This window comes from Marmota flaviventris, chromosome 13 (genome assembly GCF_047511675.1).
Source record: "Marmota flaviventris isolate mMarFla1 chromosome 13, mMarFla1.hap1, whole genome shotgun sequence".
In the NCBI taxonomy this organism is placed as follows: Eukaryota; Metazoa; Chordata; class Mammalia; order Rodentia; family Sciuridae; genus Marmota; species Marmota flaviventris.
This window is the reverse complement of record NC_092510.1, coordinates 39,931,949-39,953,890: the sequence shown is the minus strand read 5'-3', so window position 1 is coordinate 39,953,890 and position 21,942 is coordinate 39,931,949. Positions and strand designations below refer to the sequence as shown.

At 38.8% G+C, this 21,942-nt stretch overlaps 1 protein-coding gene across 2 annotated transcripts in view; it reads left to right on the top strand.

The window, feature by feature from the left end:
• Positions 1–21,942, top strand: part of Glis3 (GLIS family zinc finger 3) — a 419,818-nt gene that overhangs the window by 108,607 nt on the left and 289,269 nt on the right. For both annotated transcript variants that reach the window (XM_071600430.1, XM_027943102.2), the window contains exon 2: positions 21,430–21,637. In XM_071600430.1, the coding sequence (XP_071456531.1) occupies positions 21,507–21,637 (131 nt within the window). In that variant the 5' untranslated portion in view covers positions 21,430–21,506. The remainder of the gene's footprint in view (positions 1–21,429; positions 21,638–21,942) is intronic.

Genomic DNA, 21,942 nt, shown 5'->3' with positions numbered 1-21,942 from the left:
TAGATTATGAGAAATTATAGGTTTACAGATGTGATCTACAGGCGGGAAGGGAGTTAGTATTTATTGAGCATTGGGTTTGCATTACATCTGGTGCTAGGTGGTTCATTATATGATCATGCCAAACTAGTTGAAGTGATTTGGCCGCATTCTCCCACCCCCAGAACCACATAACAAACTCAGCCTCCTGGCTTCCTGACTTTGCTCTGGCATAGAGTCCTCTTGCATCCATACTACTGACCCTAACCACCCCAATGCCCACATTTCTCTTGGTTGTCAGTATGCTCTTTGGTAGCATGAATAATGAAAGCAGGGTGCACCTGCTTACCTGGGGACGGTTAGTACACTGCTTTTTAGTCAGTGCAGTTTTGCAAGATGGAAGCTTGGGCTATTTATTAAGGCAGAATTTTTAAAAAGACCTCCTTTTGGTTGTATTTATAGTGTTTTCAAGAAAAGCTGATTTGTAGGAGTAAAGGGGCCCTATAAAAGGGCAGTTTTTATGGAAAGTTGTCCCTTCAAGGTATTTTCTCGTTACTTCTTATTGTATCTGATACATATGGCCATTCTTGTGCTCTTGTGTGTGTGCATGTACATGTATGTGCATCCTGTTCTTTCATCCTGTATCCTGGTGAGCTGTGTGCATTAAAGACAGTTGAATAAATAGCAGGTTAATAAATCTCCTTATAGTAAGATTTATGCAGGTGAGTATTTTCATGTTTTGTTCCTACATATCACTGTCATGGTTGTTATCATCATCATCCTCATCCTCATCATCATCATCATCATTTCCTCCTCCTTGGTATTCCAACAGCTTTTTAAACCTTATTTTACTGGATAATATTTTGTGTTGTTATTCTCTTGATCTGTTTCACCTTTTGGCACCATGCAGTTTAACCACTGAATGAATGAATGGATAAATAAAGGAATTTGATGTCATGCATCAAAAGAAAATGAGAGGTTGTGTAGTAGACATTTAGCCACCACTGCAAAGCTTAGACTAGTCTCATTTGTTTATACTTGCATGCCTGACACCATTGATGGTACCTACACAGAATAAATTCCTGTGTCATTCCTGCCTCTTGCTTACATCTCGAAGCCAAGATGTTGGAAGCTGTGGGTATTTGTTCTGTCTCTGGGAGAAAAGTGGGTTTCTAGTTGTCCTATATCTTCTCCATTTAGGAATATTTGTCCAATTGTATGGAGTCTGGTGGTTAAGGTGTGTGAGCTCACAGACATCTGTGTGCATTTCCTCACGGGAACTACTCCGCTTTGAATCGTCACTCTTAGCAAGTTACCTGTTTTCTTTCATTTTTTTTTCTTGGTACCAGGGATTGAACCCAGGAGCACTTAACATTAGACCACACCCCACCCCTTTTTATTTTTTATTTTGAGTCAGGTTTTCACTAAGTTGCTTAGGGCCTCACCAAGTTGCTCAGGCTAGCTTTGAATTCACGATCCTCCTGCCTTACCTTCCTGAGCTGCTGAGATTACAGACGTGCACCACTGCGCATGGCTAAAGTTACCTGTTTTCTTAACCTCAGGTTTCCTCCCTTGTAAAATGGGATGGCAATAAACACGTTTGTTGTGTGAGCTAAATGGGTTAATCAAAGTACAGAGCCAGACCTCCTCCCCTGGCACCAAGTGAGCCTTCCATCATTAACGTCCGTTCTCATTTTTATTTTTAATGCATACATGAATCATATTAACATTAGTAGTATTGATCATGGTTGTAATAGTGTAAGTTCTTGGTGAGGGACTATGATCTCACACTGATAGCTAGGTAACCTCTGTGTCTCCTTTGTGGTACTTATGAACAGCTAAGAAAGGGGAGAAAAGGGAGAGGCTTGTTACACTCCTGTTTCCATGGAGGGCTTCACAGAAAAGGTGAAAAGTCAAACAGTTTGGAAAGAGCTGCCTGGGTAGGGAGGAGCTGTGTTCCGTGGTGGAGTGTGCCTGGTGGGGTGGAATGGCGGCTCTGGCACCGTGCCACCCCCACTCTGGCTTCTCAGTAAACTCCCTGTTTTATTTTTATTTTTCACCCTGCTTTAAATAATCAAATTCCATTCTCCTTTTAGCCCTTTCCAAACTATCTGTGGAAAGAGACCCTGTACTAAAACAGACCCCAGCTGTGGTGTGGGCATTACCTGTCCAAAGACATTAGTGGTGTCTGTCCTCTACAGGAAGCTCTGGTCTGGGGCTCTGGGGGTGAGGAGTTGCCTGCTGGTGAAGCCAGGTAAGATATAGTCCCTGTCCTCACTAACTGACGTGCAGTTAAGGGCGGGGGGCCGGGGGAAGGTGAGACACAGGTATGGAGTGATCATTAACACAAAAGATGACAAATAAGGTCACTTGGGAGTTTAGAGGAGAATACAGCATGTGAACTTAAACTAGGAGACAAGAATTCATTTCAAGGAGAAGGTGATGTTTGAGCTGGTCTTTGTCCATGGGAGTATGGAGGGTGTATGTGTTGGTGGGCCAGGAGGTTCTGGGCTGTCCAGAGAGGAGTATGTATGAAGCAACACAGTGGTGAATTGAGGCCGAATCAAACCTCCTGTGAATACAGCAAGGAAACTGATGCAGCCAGATCTCATCCAGACTCAGTGATAATTAGTAAGAGTTTTCCTGAAGCTCTTCTCGCTATAATAAGAATAAGTGGGGAGGAATTAGGAGCTCACACATTCCCAGCCTTCAAGTTAAATGTTAACTCCTTTGTGTAGTTAACCACTAACTTATTTCCCTATGCAAAAGAAAAAAGGAGAGGGAGAAAACCTAACACAGTGGTAACCCCCTTACTTTAAAAACAAAAAACAAAAACAAAAGAAATCCAACTCTGGTTTGCTTATGTGGGTGCTTATTTTCAGCACAATACAGATGTAGCTATTACAGAGCTGTGTGCAAACTTGAACAACAGACTGTACATGTTACTTTTGTGAATTCCTTGGGTATCTTTTGCAGGATTTGCAGAGAGTTAGCTATTTTCGAGTACATTCCTAGTTTAGCCATTAGAAAATTACGGGGTTTATTTGTATAAACTCAGCAACTAAAATAGTGCTTCCAGAAAGGTGGGTGAGCTCATCGCTGTCTCCTCTGACCCAGGCAAGTTAATGACCTGCCCAGTATTGTTCACGCCGGCCAGCTCTGGCTCACTTCACCAGCAGTTCCACTTGAAGGGAGACATTGTTTCTTAGGCTGTGCTTGTCAGAGGCTTTCTCTCCACACCAGCCGTTGCCGAGTGTCTTAGTAGTCCCTGAATGTTCCTGCTGCCTGCACTTTGTGAACTAACAGAGCAAGTATCCCTAGAAATGTATGTAAAGTACTCTGCACAGCCGTCTGGGCCCCCCAGCAAAGATCAGGACATAAACACCTCTATACCCACACATGTACCTAAGCAGATACTGCTATATGGAAGCCCCACTGTGCAAGGACATTTTCCTTCTATCACTTTGAAGTACAGTGGCCAAGCAGCCTGGGAACATGAATAATTTAAGCATGAGGTGCCTTTGATGCTGATTCTAATAATTTTTTTTTCATAAGAATCATGGTAATGTATAGAATGAAGGTACGTGAAGAAAGGGGAATGGAATTTCAAAACTTGTATTTGCTGCAGAACATTAAAATATAGCAGAATGTTGAGCTTTCAAATTTTCTAAGGCTATTACCTGGGTAACATATGTTTTGGTGAAGGGATGAATGGCCAGAAGAGATTAATTGCAGAAGACTTACATTTTAAAATGTCAGGTGCTAGGGCAGGATGGCTGGAAAATTAGAGGCAGCTGATGAAATGCCTTTAATTTGGTATAAGATCTAATGTGTTTTACTCTGAAGATGTTATTGGGCAATCAGATGGAGAATGAATAGCAATGTGGTTTTAAAAAGTCAAATAGAGTGCTGTTCAAAATGAATGATAAGTAAAATCTTTGGTATACATGTATCAAAACATTACATGGTGTCCTATAAATGTGTACAATTATTAGAAAATAATCCTGATATTATTGGTTCTGACCTATTTTAAATGATTAGCTCTTGTATTATCCTTCCCCTTGGCAGTGTTTATGAGAGGACTGTTTAATATTTATTACTAGGCTAATCAAAGACAGTAGAATCCATCTTTAGGTAAGAAAATAGGTATTTGAGGTGAACTTTCTTCAGAGTTCTGTCTTTACTGGACAAACTCTAATTCACTGTTGAGTGAATTGTAACTGCAATTGCTAATTTCGAAATCCATCTGCCAGATTGAAGTGACTTTGATAAGATTTTTTTTTTCAGCCGGATACATTTGTGAATGCATTCTTGGGAAGATTGCTGCTGGGTAGTGTCGCATGTCAGAGATGAGGGAAGGTTAGTCATTAACCCCAAATAGAGGGTAAAGAGGGGCAGTAGACAGCCTGTGGAATGAGGAAAGGGCCCAGCTGAAACATACCCAAAAGTATTTTTGTTGTTTATATTTGTTAATTATTAATATTAATTATTGATGAAAAACGGTTTTGAGTTACATGCCACACATTGTTTAGGAATAAATTTTCACATTTCTTATCTAGTACTAAAGTAGGTATTAAACTCTTCCAGATAATCCACATTTATTAATCTAGTAAATTTGTCCCCTTCTTTCAACATTGAAGACAAAAATCTTATGAAGTGCCAGCACATGGAATTTTTTTTAATGTGTGTGGAGTCCTCAGCTTTGGGTGGCTTTTAACAGTAAATAAATATGTTGAGAAATGAATTTGACCCAATGAGGTCAATAATTGAAAAGTATCTTCAGAACAAAGTATGCATTTCATGCAAGACAGGCAGATAATATATAAGGTTTTGTAGGATAAAATTGCTACATTAGTTATGAGAACTGTGTTGCATCTCATGCACCTGTGTCTATTCAGGTGTGTACTCTGTGGTCATCTTGGTTTCTTGGAATAAGCTTTTTAGGAGTTACCATATTTTGTTATTCTTCATGTAGGTTTCAATCCTGTGCATTTTTTGCATAAATTCTATTGAGTAAGTATGCACATGGTTGAAAACTGCTCTGGAAGTCAGAACTGACTTGGCTAATGCTCAAAGGAAGAGGCACAGAGACAGAGAGGGGGGCATGAAGAAAGGAGAGGGAAAGTCAGGAAGTTTGAGATTGCAGGTCTCTCTTGGGAATTGAGGTGATTTGGGAAATTTTGCTCTGAAAAATCATCCTGTAAAAGTCAGTGTTTATGCATCTTAGGCATTGTGAGCTTTTTGCATGTTAGATTCAGTTTAGTCTCATTCTTAAGGACTATGCATTGGATTTCCTATGGGCTTTCCTCATTTTAAGTTTTAGATTATGTCTGCCCTTCTATTGGCTCTACTACACGTCATGGCAGTTGTACAAAAAGATATTTAGTCGTAGCACTGGCAACACCGTTGAACCACCTCTAGCATTAGGTTTTCCTTTGCTTGGGTGGCCTCCTAAGAAATCCTGTATTGGTGTACTTTCCAGTAAGGGAGGTTGTAGCAGTGACTTGGAAACCTTACCTAAGGTGAAGTAGTCGGCTGATCTTGGGTCCCTTCCTTCTGTCATCTGAAAGACTGACCTGTCTATAGCTGGGTGTTTGATCTATGAACAGTTGATTCACTGCTTTTCAGAGCCCGATCTAAGCTCACAGATTCTCTGGGAGGTCTGGGAAGGTCGGCCGTCCCTCTGTGCAGGTTATGATCTGGTAAACTCTGCTTTCACCGGGCTCATTTCATTTTGGGAAGAAAACTGCCCATTGTGAAAAACTTTGCCTTTGTCAGGGAGCTACTTCCAGTTCTGGTTCCTCCAGAGAGGATTCTGGTGAAGACAGTTATGAAGAACAAGTAAGTCTTGTAAATGAACAACATGTTCTTGCTTACATATTTCCCAGAAGAATCCTAAAGAAATATAATACAGATAAGTTTTGTTATGCTTTCATTGTGAGTTATATTTACGAGAAGCAAAAAAAAAAAAAAAATAAGATTAGAATCATAGAGGAGGAAAAGCCTTTTTATATCAGTGACTTATATTTTTATATCTCATGAATTCTAACCATTTATAAAATTATCTGGTTTTGTGCCCCTGCTCATGGTTGATTTTTTCCTTTCTTTTTCCATCGTGAGACCTCTGAATTATTTTTATTCATAAGTGAAAAATGTATTACAGCTTTATTTCCTTTTATTAATAGTTCCTTCTTGCCCTTAACCACATCTCTGACTTTTTGGCATGTGAAGCCCAATGAGCTCATGCTTAATCATGTATAAACAACCATCTAATTATATGGTTTTGAATTTTCATTTGACCGACTAAACAGAAATGACACAGGAACGAGAAACCTGACAACCTCCCTGTCTTCAGATACCTGGCCTTTCTCTCCCTCACCCCCTCTTCATGCATTTAGCAAACTGCACGTTATAACTTATCAAAAAATCAGTTTGCATTTGCCAAGTTTCTGAGGTAAAATTGTTCTTTTCAAGGCTACGTGTCAAAAAACAAGTCGGGTGAGCTGAATTATACGTCTTCTTTTCAAAATTCTCTCGAACCTATTCTTTCGTCCTCTGGACCAAGGTGTTACTCGCATTCCTGGTGTTGCCGGTGTCAGATGACAGAACAACATTCATGGGACAAGCGGTTTCTCAATCTCTGTCCCCTTGCCTTCTTCCCTGAGGTGAATAATAACCATTCCAGTCACCCTGTCTTCCCCCCAGCCCCCACTTTAAACGTTGCTGACACATTTTTGAAAGCAGATAGTGGGAAAGTCTTTTCAAACAAAGGTGCTCACTGTGTTTCTACAGGAAGGAAGAAGTTATCCATACCCTTTTGTTTCTCATGGCTGGATCCTTGAATTCTGAACACAGAGAAAAATCTCTGCAGGACATTTAGCACCGTAGTTCACTGTGTTTGACAGAAAATTAAAGAAGAAAAGATACCACAGAAAGACAAATCCTGGATGATCTCACATATATGTGGGATCTCAAATAGTGAAACCCATAGAGTCAGAGAGGGCAGAACCGTGGTTGCTAGGGGGCTGGGGTATGGGGGAAAGAGAGAGAGATTGGCCAAAGAGTACAGAGTGTCATTTATGCAAGATGAATACATTCTGGAGAGCTGAAGTACAGCTTGGTGGCTATACTGAACAGCACTGTATTGTGGACTTGAACTTATTAGGAGGATAGATGTTAAGGTCTCAACACATGTACACGTGTGCACACACATGGTAATTAGGTGAGCTGATGGATGTATTAACCACTTGATTGTGGTGTTTGTTTATGTATACATTATGTATTTTGTACTCTTGAATTTAGCATTTTTTTTTACTTATCAATCATACCCCAATAAGGCTAGAAAGAAAAAGAAAAGTAAAGACTCCTCCCTTTGTATTTCATTTCTTTTTTGGCTATTTTGAAAGATGACGATTTCAGAGATTAGATTTGGCTATACCTATAAGAGTGAAGAAAGAGGTATAGACTCTTGTGAAATTTGGTCCAAGTGATTTATTTCCTCATTAATCCTTCAACCACAGTTTGACTTATCAATTTTTTTTCTGAAACATGCACATCTGTAAGTGTTAAAATTTCATACACTTAAATCATTTAAGTTTGGAAGCAAATAGATTCCATTTTGAGAATTTAGGGTTATTGTGGTCTTGATGAGATTGATTAATATCTAATAGTCTTCCTTATTGAATATATTTTGGCAATATCTTCATAGCTTTTTCTGCACACTATAAGGAGTAATCTTTGTGATTTATGGGGATTTATCATAATATTTTATTATAAACTGTGGATTTTTTTCAAGGTTCATATTCCTTTCATGGTATAAGAAGATCAAAGTGAGACTTCCTGCCTGTAGTTGTTATTTTTGTTTTGTTATGGAATGTGTAGAGCAGAGGAGAACAAATCCTGGCAGAATTTATTATTTGGTTCACCTGGGACAGTGAGCTGGGGAAGCTCTCCAGGCACCAAGTTAAGACCTCTATGTCATTGACCCTTTGAGAATTAGGGAAGAATTGTATTTCTCCTCTTCTCCGAAAGCCATAGAGTCTTATGTTGCTTATGGTGTGTTATTTATTCTAAGAATTTGTATTCTAGTCAGGAAATAAGCTTCTAGTTTGATTTAACATTCAACTTTTTACTCACACTGATTCTCAGTTTTAGTATTCAAATTCAGATAAGCAAGTAATACTCTTTTCTTAAAGAATTATTTTAGGGAGAACATAACCATAACTCTTACTTTAGATATTTTTTTTCATCCTGGCATCAATATGTATTAGGATTGCTTTTGTGTTTTGATGGGAAAGAATTGGGTTGCTTTTCCTCATTCAGATATTATTGTCAAAGAGTCATTGCTGTTACAGTGTCTGTGATGGGTAGAGGTAAAACAGTTGTGGTCACTTTAATACTAATACACGATCCACTTGTGTGAACAGAAATGCTTAGATTACTCTCATATTCCTTTTCTTTGGTGGGAGTGGTGTGGGTACTGGGGATTGAACCCAGGGATACTCCACCACAGAGCTGTAGCCTCAGTCCTTTATGATTTTTTTTTTTTTTTTTTTTTTGGAGACAGGATCTTGCTGAGTTGCCCAGAATGGCCTTGAACTTGTGATCTTTCAGCTTCAGGCTTGTGCCACCATGTCTGGCTACTTTAGTTATAAGTTCAAAAATAGCACTAAGTGAAGGAAACAGAAGGAAACTCACATTATATAGGCCTCACCTAGATTGGCTGTGTGTTGAGGTTTGTGATGTTAGAATTTTGTTTTTATATTTTGGCAGTTTGATTAAAGTTATATCATTTTGTACAGTGACAAATTGCTTGAGCCAAAGGGTAGATATTTCAGCCTTTGTATCTTTTCACTTTTAAATGAACCTATGGTAGATATGATTTATTCTACCAACTCATGTATAGAAGAAATGGTTCTTTAAATTATTTTCTCTAAAGCAGAGCACATTAAACCCCAAGACCCCAACTTGCAGATTAGTGGGAAATTTAATCTCAGTCATTGTCGGTTGGGGTTCTTACGCCCTACCCAAGTAAGACAATGCCTCACAGGATCTTTGTGCAGAGCAGAACATTCCAAGAGCCTTTTTGGTTCTTGGTCCCTCAGGTCACTCTTGCTGAGATGCCCCCCTAACCACACCCACACAGTCTCTAGGAGTCTGGCACTCTGTGCAGCTTAGATGTGGGAAGCCTAGCTAGAGCTGAGAGACTCTTGTATATTTGCCAGTTATGCTTCACCTTGATGGACTTCCTTTTGGTGCTGACTCTTTACTCCAGGGACCATCAAACTGCTGTTCTTCTGGACTTTAGGCAGTGTCACCTTTGTCTCTCATTCTGTCTTCTCTTAGAGGGCCCCTCTTGTCAGAAGGTTCTGTGGCCTTCAGAGCACATGGAATAATGTCAGTGACTTAGGATTCCACATAGGACTAGAAGAGAAGACAAATTCAAGCATTGTATACTTTGAGCTCTTTTATAACAACCTCTCCAGAGATGAAGGAGCATGAAATACAAATAATCACTCAGTGAGTTTTCTTCCCATGTACCTGAGCTTCTGAGTGGGCTTTGAAACGTGGAGTAAGAATCTACAGCCTAGAGGATTCAAGGGTATTTGACTGAGGAGACAGTTGAGCTGCCCTGGGGGACTTCTGGGGAGGAAGCAGGGTACTTTCCACTTCTTAGAAGTCTGAGTGACTTAATTTTTAATGAAGAAGAATGTAATCTTTATAACCATTTGCCCTTTTTCCAGATCCGATGCTTCTGGGCATGCCATCTGGACTTGCAAGCCCATGCAAAATGTGGAACAGAAAACACTTAATGATAGAAAATGTGTCTCTGGACAGTTGTGAGGAATTACTGTTTGTGGGGTGGGGGGAACAAAGGTAGCTTAGCAGTGTTTAATGGTGACTGTGTAAGCTTCTAAGGTACTAAGAAGTTATGTCTAGTATGAAGGATTGGTTGGGAGCGTGCTTCTGAACTAGCTCTCAGATACTTAAAAAAAAAGGTCAGTGATTTATATTGAATAGGTTAAGACTACACGTCCTTCCCTTTGAGAGTGTATGTGTGTCAGCAGGTGGAGATATGGAGAGAGGGGGCAAACTGATATTTCTAGCTGTTCAGGAATTGAGAGACAAGGACATAGCAACAATTGTGTCCACTAGAGGCCTCATCTTTCTTGCATATCAGGATTCATATGCATTTAAAACAGGACCTTCTCAACTCCATTTGTGGCTTTGAACTATATTTGCCCAATTAATTGCTCTAAAGTCATATTCTTTTCCTGTTCTTCTAGAAAATATTTGTTGAGTACCAAATATCTGAGAGAGGGGTCCCAGGCATTGTTCCTGTGGTGAGGGGTCCCACTGATAGGCAGCTTGTCTGTTTTCCTTACAACCATTGTTTTTTGTTGGGTGAGGTAGAAATAGCAACTTAGGATATACATGACCCTGACTTATGAAGCAAAGATTTGAAGTCTACTGAGTTTCTTAAAGGCAATTCAGTAACCCTCTTGTTTTCTAAATAAGACAAGTTGGGGTTACCCTGCCTGCTCTTGTCTGAGATCATGGCAACATCTTCCTAGCTTGGTGTCTGCCTTCAGCCTTTGCTCTGCTTCTCTGTGAGCTGAAAATAGATATTACATCACATATGATAGTTTCCCACTACATAATACCTATACTTAAAAAACCTGTTGTAGCTCTTTGGGGTGCTTGGCTTTGAAAGTTGTGTATTATGATATTTGTAATACTTTAGTAAGACTATCAGTGTCGAGGGCTTATGGAGTACTTACTGTGCAGGACACTTCTCTAAGTACTTTAGATAGATTGATCATTTGGTACTGCCAACATACTTAGGAAGGTGGGAATAATGATTACCCCTTTTTCCAAAAAGGATACAGGTACAGAGAATTTAAGGGACTTGCCTAAGGTCACACAGCTGGTGAAACCATTTTGGCTCTGGCATCTCCATTCCTTTCTACTTTCCCATCATGCTTCTGGAATACTTTCTCAGCCTGTGCTCACTTTACTCTGGCCAGCCCCAGTTCATGCTACCCTCTCCCCTCCAGCCATTAAAAACACTCAATTCAAATCTGACCTTTTCCACTAAGCCTCTTCCAGTTCATAGGATCTTTTCCTTGTTTCTACTCTTTTTGGACTCAGCATTCAGGCAACTCAGTTTAAGGGTGTTTCCCAAATGTTTTCTGTGTTAGTTAAGACTCTGTTCAACTGGTTGGAAGCTCTTTGACCAAGGGCTAGCCCAAGGCCTGAGGTTCTGCTAGTATAGTATAGCACCAGGTCCTGTAAATGTGACCTGTGTGCATGGTCTTTGAGAAACGGAAGCAGTTTTCTTCCATTAAAATTGGCTTTCTCCCTCCCATCCACTCATTCATTCTTATATTTATAGAAATCCTCTTTTTTTGAAAGTCTGATAGTTTCACCTTCATATATGTCCAAAGATTAATCCATTGGATAAACCTTGGTTTAAGCACACTAAATTAGATTGTAAGCAAGAATAGTCTGACTCATCTTTGCACCCACACTCCCTGGAATATATACCATAGCCCAGAGTGTGGTGTAATAAACAGATACCTGATCAGTGGGTGATAAATTGCTAAATTGTACTTGTACTGGTATTTCGGTTTTTTCAGAGTAACAGTTTGCTTATTTAACAAATATAGCTGCTCTCTTCCCATGGGATTGTGAGAAAAATTTGTCAAGGGAAAAGCAGTAAAATGTGCTTACATTTCCTCTTTGGTTTTCTGGGCTAATTGTAGGTGAACTTTATTTAACACTCTTGCTATACTAAGAGTCTCTATGGAGCAGAGCAGCTTTCAGTTAACTTGGCAAATCATTACAAGAGAGAACAGAAGGGTCAGCATAAGCACTCTCTACTAATTAGTTGATAATTGATGTACAATAGCTGACTGATGGGACTTTAGAATATAAACCCTGGAATATTGTTTAATTTATCTTCCCATCTTTATGAAGTGGCTTGGAGCTATGTATTCTTAATAACATCTTACCAGGAGTGCCCAGCTGCTGGAGTAAGACTGAGGTTTCATGGTTGGGAATCCAGGGCACTGAGTGTTATAGAAAGAAATATGATAGTTTTTAATCTCTCAGGGTATAAATGTGACTTAATTTAATACATGAATCAAATGAGTAAGCTGATGGTTCCTACTTTGTAGACAACATTCCTGAATGCTGACTGAGGTTGGAAGAGTGTTGGTGTGGAAGTTATATTCTTGTGGGATAAACATAGAAGGGTTGAGCTGAACTCATGAGGGGTAGGTGGTGGAGTTGGCATTTTCATGGTTTGTATATGAACTATTTATCTGCTCACTTTGGAATGAAATCAGAAAATGACTTCAGCTTTGAAACTTGATTTTCTGAATCTTTTTCAACTAATTATAAAATCCTCAATCTTACTTTATTCAGTGCCATAATCAGTGCTTTCTTCTTTTGTCATTTCCCACACTGGACCTTCTGCACTATTCATCTACTTTCTTGTTCATTTGCTTCTTCTGTCTTCCTGCCCCTTTCTACTGGATTTATCGCAGGTGAACTCTGCTTCCAGTGGAATGCACGATTACCCATAACATGGGGAGCCAATGCATACCAGCCAACCATTTACCAGCACCATCTGGTTTAGTGGGTTTGAGATGAAGCATAGAAATTTGCATTTTTGAGAAGTATCTTTGGGGATGCTAACATATAGCCAGATTTGGAACCATTGGTGAATACATAATGTCCAGCTTTTAAATCAGGTTGTTTTCAGCTTTTTGTTACTATAATAAAATACATGAGAGAATCAACTTATAAGGAGAAAAGCTCTGTTTTGGCTCATGGTTTCAGAGATTTCAGTCCAAGATCAGTAGGTCCCACTGCTTTTTGACTTGTGACAAGACAGCACATCATAGTAGGAAGCCTATGGCGAGCAAAGCCATCTACTTAATAGCAGGAAAGTGAAAAAGAGTGAAGGAAATGACTGGAGTTTCATAGTCCCTTTTGGGCATATCTCCAGTGACCCCAAACCTCCCACTAGGCTCCAACTCTTAAAAGTTTTTACCACCTTCCAAGAGTGCTAAACTGGGTTCCAGCTCTCTAACACTTGGACCTTTGGGGGACATTCCAGATCCATGCTATAGCACATGGCCTTTAGGTCACCTGAACCAAGCCTCTGAGCTCTGTGTCCTTGCTGATTTTCCTGGTCAGAGCCACCTCCTTGAGGCAATTCTAACTCCTCATTCCTAGGACCACTGTGCCTCCTACTTCTGTTTCCACTTCTACACCCTACTATTTCCTTCTCATTCCCATGCTTCTTGTCCTTCATATTTTAACTTACTGGTTTCTAATCAGTGCTCCTTAGAATGCCCATCTTGGGTGAGTCCTTAAGAGGAAACCCTCCCCAAACAAATGCATTTTGCATATCATTTGCTTCTCCCAAAGAATGATTATATGCATTTGCATTTTAAAGGATCTGATAAAAAGATGTTTATGAGAGTTTTTCAGAATTGTTTGACCATGGACATCTCCCTGAGCTTCACTTATTTATCATGTAACACTTTTGGACACACTGAAGAACTTTGGGAAATGGCTTTGTGGTTATTCTTCTTCAGTGAATTTTTTGTTATATAGTTAGTGCCCTTCCTCTTCTATGAGCTCCTGTCTCTATGATTTAGCTTCATGTTTAAACCAGTCACACTATATGGTTGTTCCAAGGTGAGTCTGTTTTAGCTCTTGGAGATTGTTAAGTCCCATAGAGACAGGATGCTCTTCTAGTGTTCCTGAACTCCTCCCATAGGCTTGGTACCATTTGGAGCATTTGTAATATTTGCCCAGGTTGAAGTACTTTGCCCTTGCCTGTAGAAGCAGTTATTTCATTCTGATTCTCATCCTTTGGTGTTCTTAGCCACTTACCCAGGCCTTACTGTATTTCAAGTGGCACAACTACCCAGATATGTTTGTGACATTGTCACTGCTGTATCTTAGCTGTGAAACATTACAAATTGGCAAAACACTACATAACAAGTCTCATATGTTTGACATGCAGGAGTTTATTATTCCTGGTTCTAGGGAGAAATGTGAGTGAGAACAGAGTCTGATAACCCTACTTCAGCAGCCTCTTTGACTTGTATTCGTATAGTATTTGGGGAAAAGCCTACCTGTGTCTTCCTGTGGTGAAAAATATATACTTTTCAAAGTTTTCCCATATACCTGGTGGTCATCACATTTGGGAGAAGAACAAGGGCAGACTCCGATTGATAAAATGCCTTGCCCAAGATTATGTACCTTGTTATTGATAGGTACCTATGTTTCATTATAAGAATAGAATATTTGTGCTATGGAATTAGATGTGTTATTTAAGCATTAGTTTTGAGATCGGATTCTTCATCAAAACAGGCACATTCTGATTTTTTTTTTTTTAAGAATAGAGGGGACAATGTGTGTCTAACTCATATTGCTTTTAGAATTATAGCATACATATTCATGTTTGTATGAGCTTAGAGAAAGCTGTGGAAGAATACATATTTAACTGTTTTAGTTGAGTATCTTAAAGGAATGATAATGGAGAGGTATAAGAATATGAACTTTTTCTTTACATACTTTTGCATTTGTGTCTTTTTAAAGCACGTACACACAAATGCATATTAGTTATTTAGACACCAATAAAAGTATTCCCAAATAAAAGATCACCAATACATTCTAGAAAATGCTTTTACATATACTAAATTAATAAAACTTATGGATACAATGTGTATGCCATGATTTTGAACATAGTTTTGAGTCTGTGAGGGGACTCACAATATATAGACTATTTCTTCCTTATCAGAATATCTGTTTTTTCCTGATAGAGGATAGTTTGGAGGGGCTTAGTTCTATGAATGAGCCCATGAGGGCTGCTAACTGGACCCTAGTGTTAGATCATTTTACCTACCCCATCCAGGGTGGCCCTGTCAGAATAAACTTGCCAGGTAGGCTTATTCCATGTGGAAGAGAACTCGGTCTCTCTGTGGGTAAACTTACTTCCCAAGAGGGAAATAAAAGAAGGGTTTATTGAGACATTTGTCTCCATTTGTTCTTCCTTATTTTGGCAGAGAAAGCCCAGGTATGTACTGAGACTCACTTCTCCTTAGAAAATGATGAACCAAGAAGAGGTGTGTGTTCCAACCATTTTATGTACATGAATTTGATAATCACCTCCCCCACAATGGCCCAATTGGAATAACTGAGAAAATTGTTCAGTAACGTAGTGACGATAATAACAAAAACAAAAACAAAAATTATAGCTACTTTCTACTGAGCAAGCACATCCTGTGTGTTGGCCCTTACTAATCCTTGAAGCAGCCATATAGGGTGTGCAGTGTTGTCTCATTCCTAGAGATGAAGAAACCAGGAGGTAAAGTCAACCTCTAAACAGCCAGAGTTACGTACATGAGCGGGCGGCGGTGGCCAGCTGCATTTTCCCAGGCAAAATCAAAGTATTCTCTAGTGGCATTTGGAATTTGTTTACTTTTGATGGGAGTATTAGACTCCTATTTTACATTAGGCATTTATTTGGATTTATTAAAGGAAATCTTGCCAGATACAGATGTTTAAATATTTACAACTGAAAATAAGGGGAAAATTTGAGCCTCAAAGTTGCAGAAACTTCATTGGTGCATGACTTACATTGCGCTTCAAGACTACCTTGATTTTGTGTATGCCTGGGAAAAGAACTTGCATAAAACGAATGAAAGGTTTACTGGGAGGTTTACACAAATACTTCTGGTTTTTCTTGCCAAGTTTTAAAAATTATTTTTTTAAATGCTAGGAAAGTCTTGAAATTTTTTTCTATTATATTGTTGTTTTATAGTAAAATCCTCTTGAGGTATTTGGCTAGTGATTGATCTTAGTCTAAGCTAATCAGAGTCTTAAAACATTTAGCTGAAAGAAAGATGATATGGAGGTGAAGAAAAAGAATAGCGTAAAATCTGCAGGTTGCGGGGATGGAGAATTAGGATATGTGTGTGTGTGTGTGTGTGTGTGTGTGAGAGAGAGAGAGAGAGAGAGAGAGAGAGAGAGAGAGAGAGAGAGAGAGAGAGTGTGTGTCTTGGGCAGGGAGGCCTTAATGTATTGTTCCTGTACACTCAAGAGAAAAGAGGCCCTAGGAACAATACCAGAAAGGTACCAGGGATAAGTTTTTTAATAACGTTTATCTAATCCTTGCAATGCACTTATTAAGTGCCAAGTCCTAAATATAAATTACAACAGAATGAAATAACTGCTGATATTAACCCCACTTTTGAGATTAGGACACTGAGGCACAGAGAGCTCAGGTAACTTGACCAGGGACATACAGCCAATCCATAATGGAGTTAGGATACAACCCCATGTTTTTGACTCCTGTTTTCTCTGTTGTTAACCTCTCACTTCTTCCTCAGTGTTTCCATCTGCCTTCAGTGTCCTAATGTCCAGTGGTTTGTTAATGCATTCTTGAAGACCCACTTGAGCATGTGGCAAAGCCTGATTTTGATCCTGGATTAGAAAACAATTGCTTTAAATGAGTCATTGGTAACATTTGAATATAGACATTATATTATACACTAATACTATATCATTACTGAATGTCTTGAATTGATGGCTGTATTATGGTGATATAGGTAGGAATGAAGGGCATGAAATCTGTAACTTAAATGGTTAAAAATTAATATTAATAACAATAAAAATAGTAAGCTTATTTATAGGAGATGAATGGATACACAGACCTTTAGATAAGAGTTAGAGATTATTTTACTATTCCTGCAACTTTTCTTAAGGTTTTAAAAATTTCTAGAATAAAATATTGGGGAAGAAAACCCTGATGCTTAGAGATGCTGAGGCATATATTAATATATACTAATCCGTTTTGTACTCAGAACAACGCTGTGAGTTAGATATGTTATGTCCCCATTTTAGAATAGGATGCTGAGACCATAGAGAGCTTAAAGACCTTGCCCAGTGTCACACAGCCAGTGAAGGTGGGATTTGAATACTGCTATTATATTTCTGCAAAACACCCTACTTCTGTGTGTTGAACATATAGAAATTGATAGGTTGAACCACATAGAAATTGCTTTTCTATGATAATTTCTAATTTCTAAAAGCCATTGCATTTGACTCACCCTAGGAGTAGGGATCACTTCTTTCCTAATGAATGGTTGGTCTGTTATGTTTCTTCATGACCAGAGAGTGGGTTCCATCAGGGATCATGTCCACCTTGCTTACCACTGTCTCCACAGACCGCCTGATTCATGATTGACATTTGATAAGTGTCGGTTGAATGAACAACATCCAAAAAATTTTGACTCCTTCTCCCTTTTTCCTCAGGTGTATCTCATTTTTGCAGTCCTTGTATCTGTGTCACTTTTAGGAGAACCTGTGAATAGTCATAACTAGTTAGAAAAGATGCAGCCTTGTCAGTGATAATTGCAACATAATCAACTATTCAACTTCAGGAGAACCCTTTTAACTGATGAAGACATTGATTAAAACATGCCCCTCTAAGATGACCTCTCAGTTCAGAAACTTGAAAATGTAAAATGTTTGGGCTCACTACCAACACACAGCAATTTTGGCTAGAATGTATGTGGTGCTCCAAATGCCATCCTCTCAGATCCTTATTTGAACAGTAAACACATTTTTAAAACATATCATGTTGTCTCTAAAAATAAGCGATCTTTCAAAACGAAAACCAGTGCACAAGTAGTTGGCACATCTGGTAGTCAGAGAAGTTGTATGGTTTGTTTTTAGGGAATGACAAGCCAAGGAACATTCAAACTTGGCCAATTGCAAACTTTTCTTCTATCTGTGATGACACCTGATTTAAAAAAAAAAAAATTGGCTCCAGGCTTGATGCAGAAAGAACATTGGAAATGGTCAGAGAATTAAACAGCACCATTTACTATCTTGTTTTGTGCAAGGAATTATAAAGAACTGTTCTTTTTTCTTACTTCAAGAAAGAATGGAGCAAAAAAAGCAAGGACAAACATGAAACAACAATAACAAAAACAATAGCAGTGGATAGCCATTGAGCACCTATTATGTGCTGGATAATGTACTGAGTCCTTTATATGTGATGTTAATACTAGATGCACAACAACCTTGTGGGTGGTGTTAATTTTCTTCCTGTTTTGTAGATGATAAGGCATAGAAATAAGACATACAAATGCTCAGTAATCTGCCCAGGTTATGCACCTAGCTGATCCGAGGCAGGCTGTCCCCAATGTTCGAACTCCAGAGCACTGCCTGATTCTGAATAGCCTGGAGGTGGTCATTATGTCTGGCATTAGAAAAAGAATTAGATGGTCACATTGACCTGCAGTGGCTCTTGGTCAAATTATTGTTTCACTCCACTTGTGAGGCAAATGATGCTGTTTTCCAGAACATTCTTATAGCTACACACAAACATTCCCTGTTCCCAAGAAGTCCACCACTCATTCTCATGGTTTGAGGCTATCATCTATGATTCTGTCAGAAGCTGTCATTTCTCTCTCTCTCTCTTTTTTTTTTTTTGAAGGACATTAAAGCTTACCAGTGAATTTTGGAGTAGGGGGGTGGGACAGTAAAAAATTGATGGACATATTGGAGAGAGAAGGGCTAATTTGTTAATTTCTTTATTACAGAACAAGAAAATAATGTGGATATACGCATCCAGGGTAGAAGGTTACACAGGCAGCCATGACCTGTGTAAAATTCTGGCCTGGGAAAATGGATTTATAGTTCCTATCCCCACTGACTCCATCTTCCAGTTAGCAGCCCTGTGGAGAAGCATCAAAAGGATTGACTTTTTGAAATTGCTTTTATTTTTTTCTCCAAATGGCACTATTTCAAAAAAGACAGTCAGGTGGGCTTCAGTGGAAATAATTTGTCAGTGTTTAATGCTCACTCTAACTATCTTCTATTTTCATTCTTTCATCTCCTCTAAGCCTTCTTCAATGTGTACTAATAGACCCCAGGCTAGGTGCTAAGGGAGCAGAGATGCCCCAAACATAGGGCTCTGCCTTTCAAAAGCTGTAAAATATAAAAACTGAGAGGATGAAAGGCAGGCAGAAGTTCATTTCCTGAAATGTTTCAGGAACTGAGGCAGGTATATTACTGGAGACCAAAAGGGAACAAAGGGAAGAGTTGGGCAGATCTGCTCATTTGGAGGTGGAGAAGGGAGTTCATAGAGGAGGGAACCTTTGAATTGAGATCTTAAGATGCAGAGGGTTCTCACTAGGTAGGTTAGTTAGAGTAAGGGCATTCCAGGTAGAGAGAAGAACTTGAACAAGACATGGGTTAAAATAAAATTTTCACTGATCATGTTGGTATTTATTGATTCAAGGTATGTGTATTTTAATGTCACAACATCTCTGAAATTTGAACACCAGGCTCCAAATTTAATTGGCTGTTCATGTTTCTCACTGGTAACCAAAATAATGCTGTGCCTTACAATGTACTGGCATTTTAGATTTGATGAAATATTAATCTGCTTTGCCATCAAGTGTTATTTTTTAAGTGTGCTGTTCCAGCTTCTGTGTATCTTGTTTTAGGGGTGGATGGATATTAATATTTGTTTATTAAAAAGGAAAAAGACATTAAATGATTGAATTCTTTATAGGACTATATGGTATTTGACAGAATACTTAACATCTGATGTTGTGCTGATAACAATGGAACCTGGGGAGGCAATTCAGGTGTTTTACATACTGGGCTAAGCTATGAACCACAACATTACCTTTTCCAAGGTCAGAAGGAAGTGGCATTTAGAATTTTTAAAAATGTTCAAGTTCTGATGCACTCCATAAAACTGTTCACACCAATCTAGGTGTCAATATGAAGCCCTGATAGTACGATGTTTTATGAGTTATGAAAACAGAGTATCTATGATTGTCCAAGGGCCAAGAAGATGGATCGAACTTAAGCTGCAGTGGGAAGGGTAGATGAGATGTTCTGGTGGGTGTATTTGAAAAACAGAAATCCAAGAAATTTCTGTTGCAATTAATGATCTTGGAAAGTGTACAGGAAGAAGCCAAGCATCCTGGAGCCCAAACTTAAGCACACAGGTGTCACAAAGATACACTCCTCGCAGTATCAGTTTCTGCTTGGATTTCATCTGAATTTTAGTTTCCTTAAAGGCTGGACTGGAGCAAGGCTGCTGCCAGCTAAGGATGCTGTCACTCTACCAGCGTTTTTGAGATGTGGCTACATCGATGGGGCCATAGCTATTGTTCCAATTGTCTTGTTTGTCCTTTGGCTTCAGGGACTTCTGGAAGAAAATGTTTCAAAAGATGATAAGTAAAAATACTTTTTGGCTATTGATTTAATTTTGGGGAAAACAAAATAGGAAAGCATGTCCCCAGGGCTAAGGAAAGATACAGTGACACTTTTCACCTATTACGATCCCAATTATATCAATGAAAAAAAAAGTGAACTTAAGTGAGAAAATTTTAGATCCTGATTTGTTAAGAACTGAGGTCATATTTATTTTCATTTGTTGTAAGTGAGAACATAGTGTTTAGTTACTGACACTTGGCCAGGTAGTTGGCAAAAAAAAAAAGTTTGAACAAGTACATCCATGTAAAAAGAATGTCTAGAATGATTCAAATATTATTATTAGTTTTTATAAATGAATCATGGCAGTGTTTGCCTTTTTTTTTCCCTTGCTTTTCACTTTCCCATAATGACACAGATTCTTGTGGGTTTCTTCTTTTTTCTTTCTCATTTGGGTATGTACCAAACTTTTCTACATTGGAAGGTTGTAAACTAATGCAAATGAAAAACCTATGTCAAATTTAGTTATCATGTTGCTTTTCAAATGAGTGTGTTAAGACTCTCATCCTGATTGTTTAAAAAATTGGGTATGTGTTCAATGACAACATATTGGGATAAAGAGAAAAAATCAAGATTGGAGGTACACAGTCATACTATATCCTTTTAGACAGGCTTTTTGGAAGTCCAGATTTGGAATGAAGTAAACCAGTTAAACGGGTTTTTATTTATTTTTTTTAATTTTTTTTAGTAGTGTCAACTTTCCTTGCTGGGTGATTCAAGTGGAGGGGGAGGAGACCAAAAAAAAAAAAAAAAAAAAAAAAAAAAAACCCACCAGAAAACACTTTGGTTTGATGAAGGTAATTCTATCTCCCTACCACCTTAACCCTTTAGGTAAAGATATAAGATATACCTCTCAATATCATTCTCAAAACAAGATTCTCACTTCTATATAGAAGTGAAATTTAGCCACATTTTATAAAAGTGGTGATTATGGAAGAGTGTCTGTTGTAGCTTTATGACTTTCCAGTTGGAATTAGAAAAAGATTTTTGGTAATATTGCCCGTACTAAAAAAGGAAGATCCGAGGACTGTCTTTTGAGATGGGTCCTGATGTAAGTGTGCACATGTGTGTATTTACTGGTCTCTGATTTAAGGGACATAAAAGCTAACCTGATTCATTTGTTTTTAGGGGCTCTTGGCTTTGGGCCTCAGTGCAAGTCCATTGGAAAAGGCAGCTGCAACAATCTAGTGGTCACCAGCAGTCCCATGATGGTTCAGCGACTGGGACCCATTTCACCTCCAGCAAGCCAGGTCTCCACAGCATGCAAGCAGATCAGTCCTAGCTTACAGAGGGCAGTGAATGCAGCCAACCTGAATATACCTCCTTCAGATACCAGGTCTCAAGTTACTTTTTTTTCCCCCTTCTTTATGGTATAATCACACCCCACATGTGTTTTCCCTTCTATCCCTGAATGCATGGGCGCGCACACCCACACACACACATGCACACACACATGCACACAAACACACATGCTCCCAAGCAACTCTTCTGATGTGAGTTTTGTAGGGGAATGCTCCTAAAAACTAAGTATGTGCCATTGTATCCTCTTAACTGGGAGGAATGGTTTAATATCTACTATCTTGTGGTATAATTAAAATGAATGCCCATTTTGAGATTTTGAGCCTCAGTGACTGAAGGCCA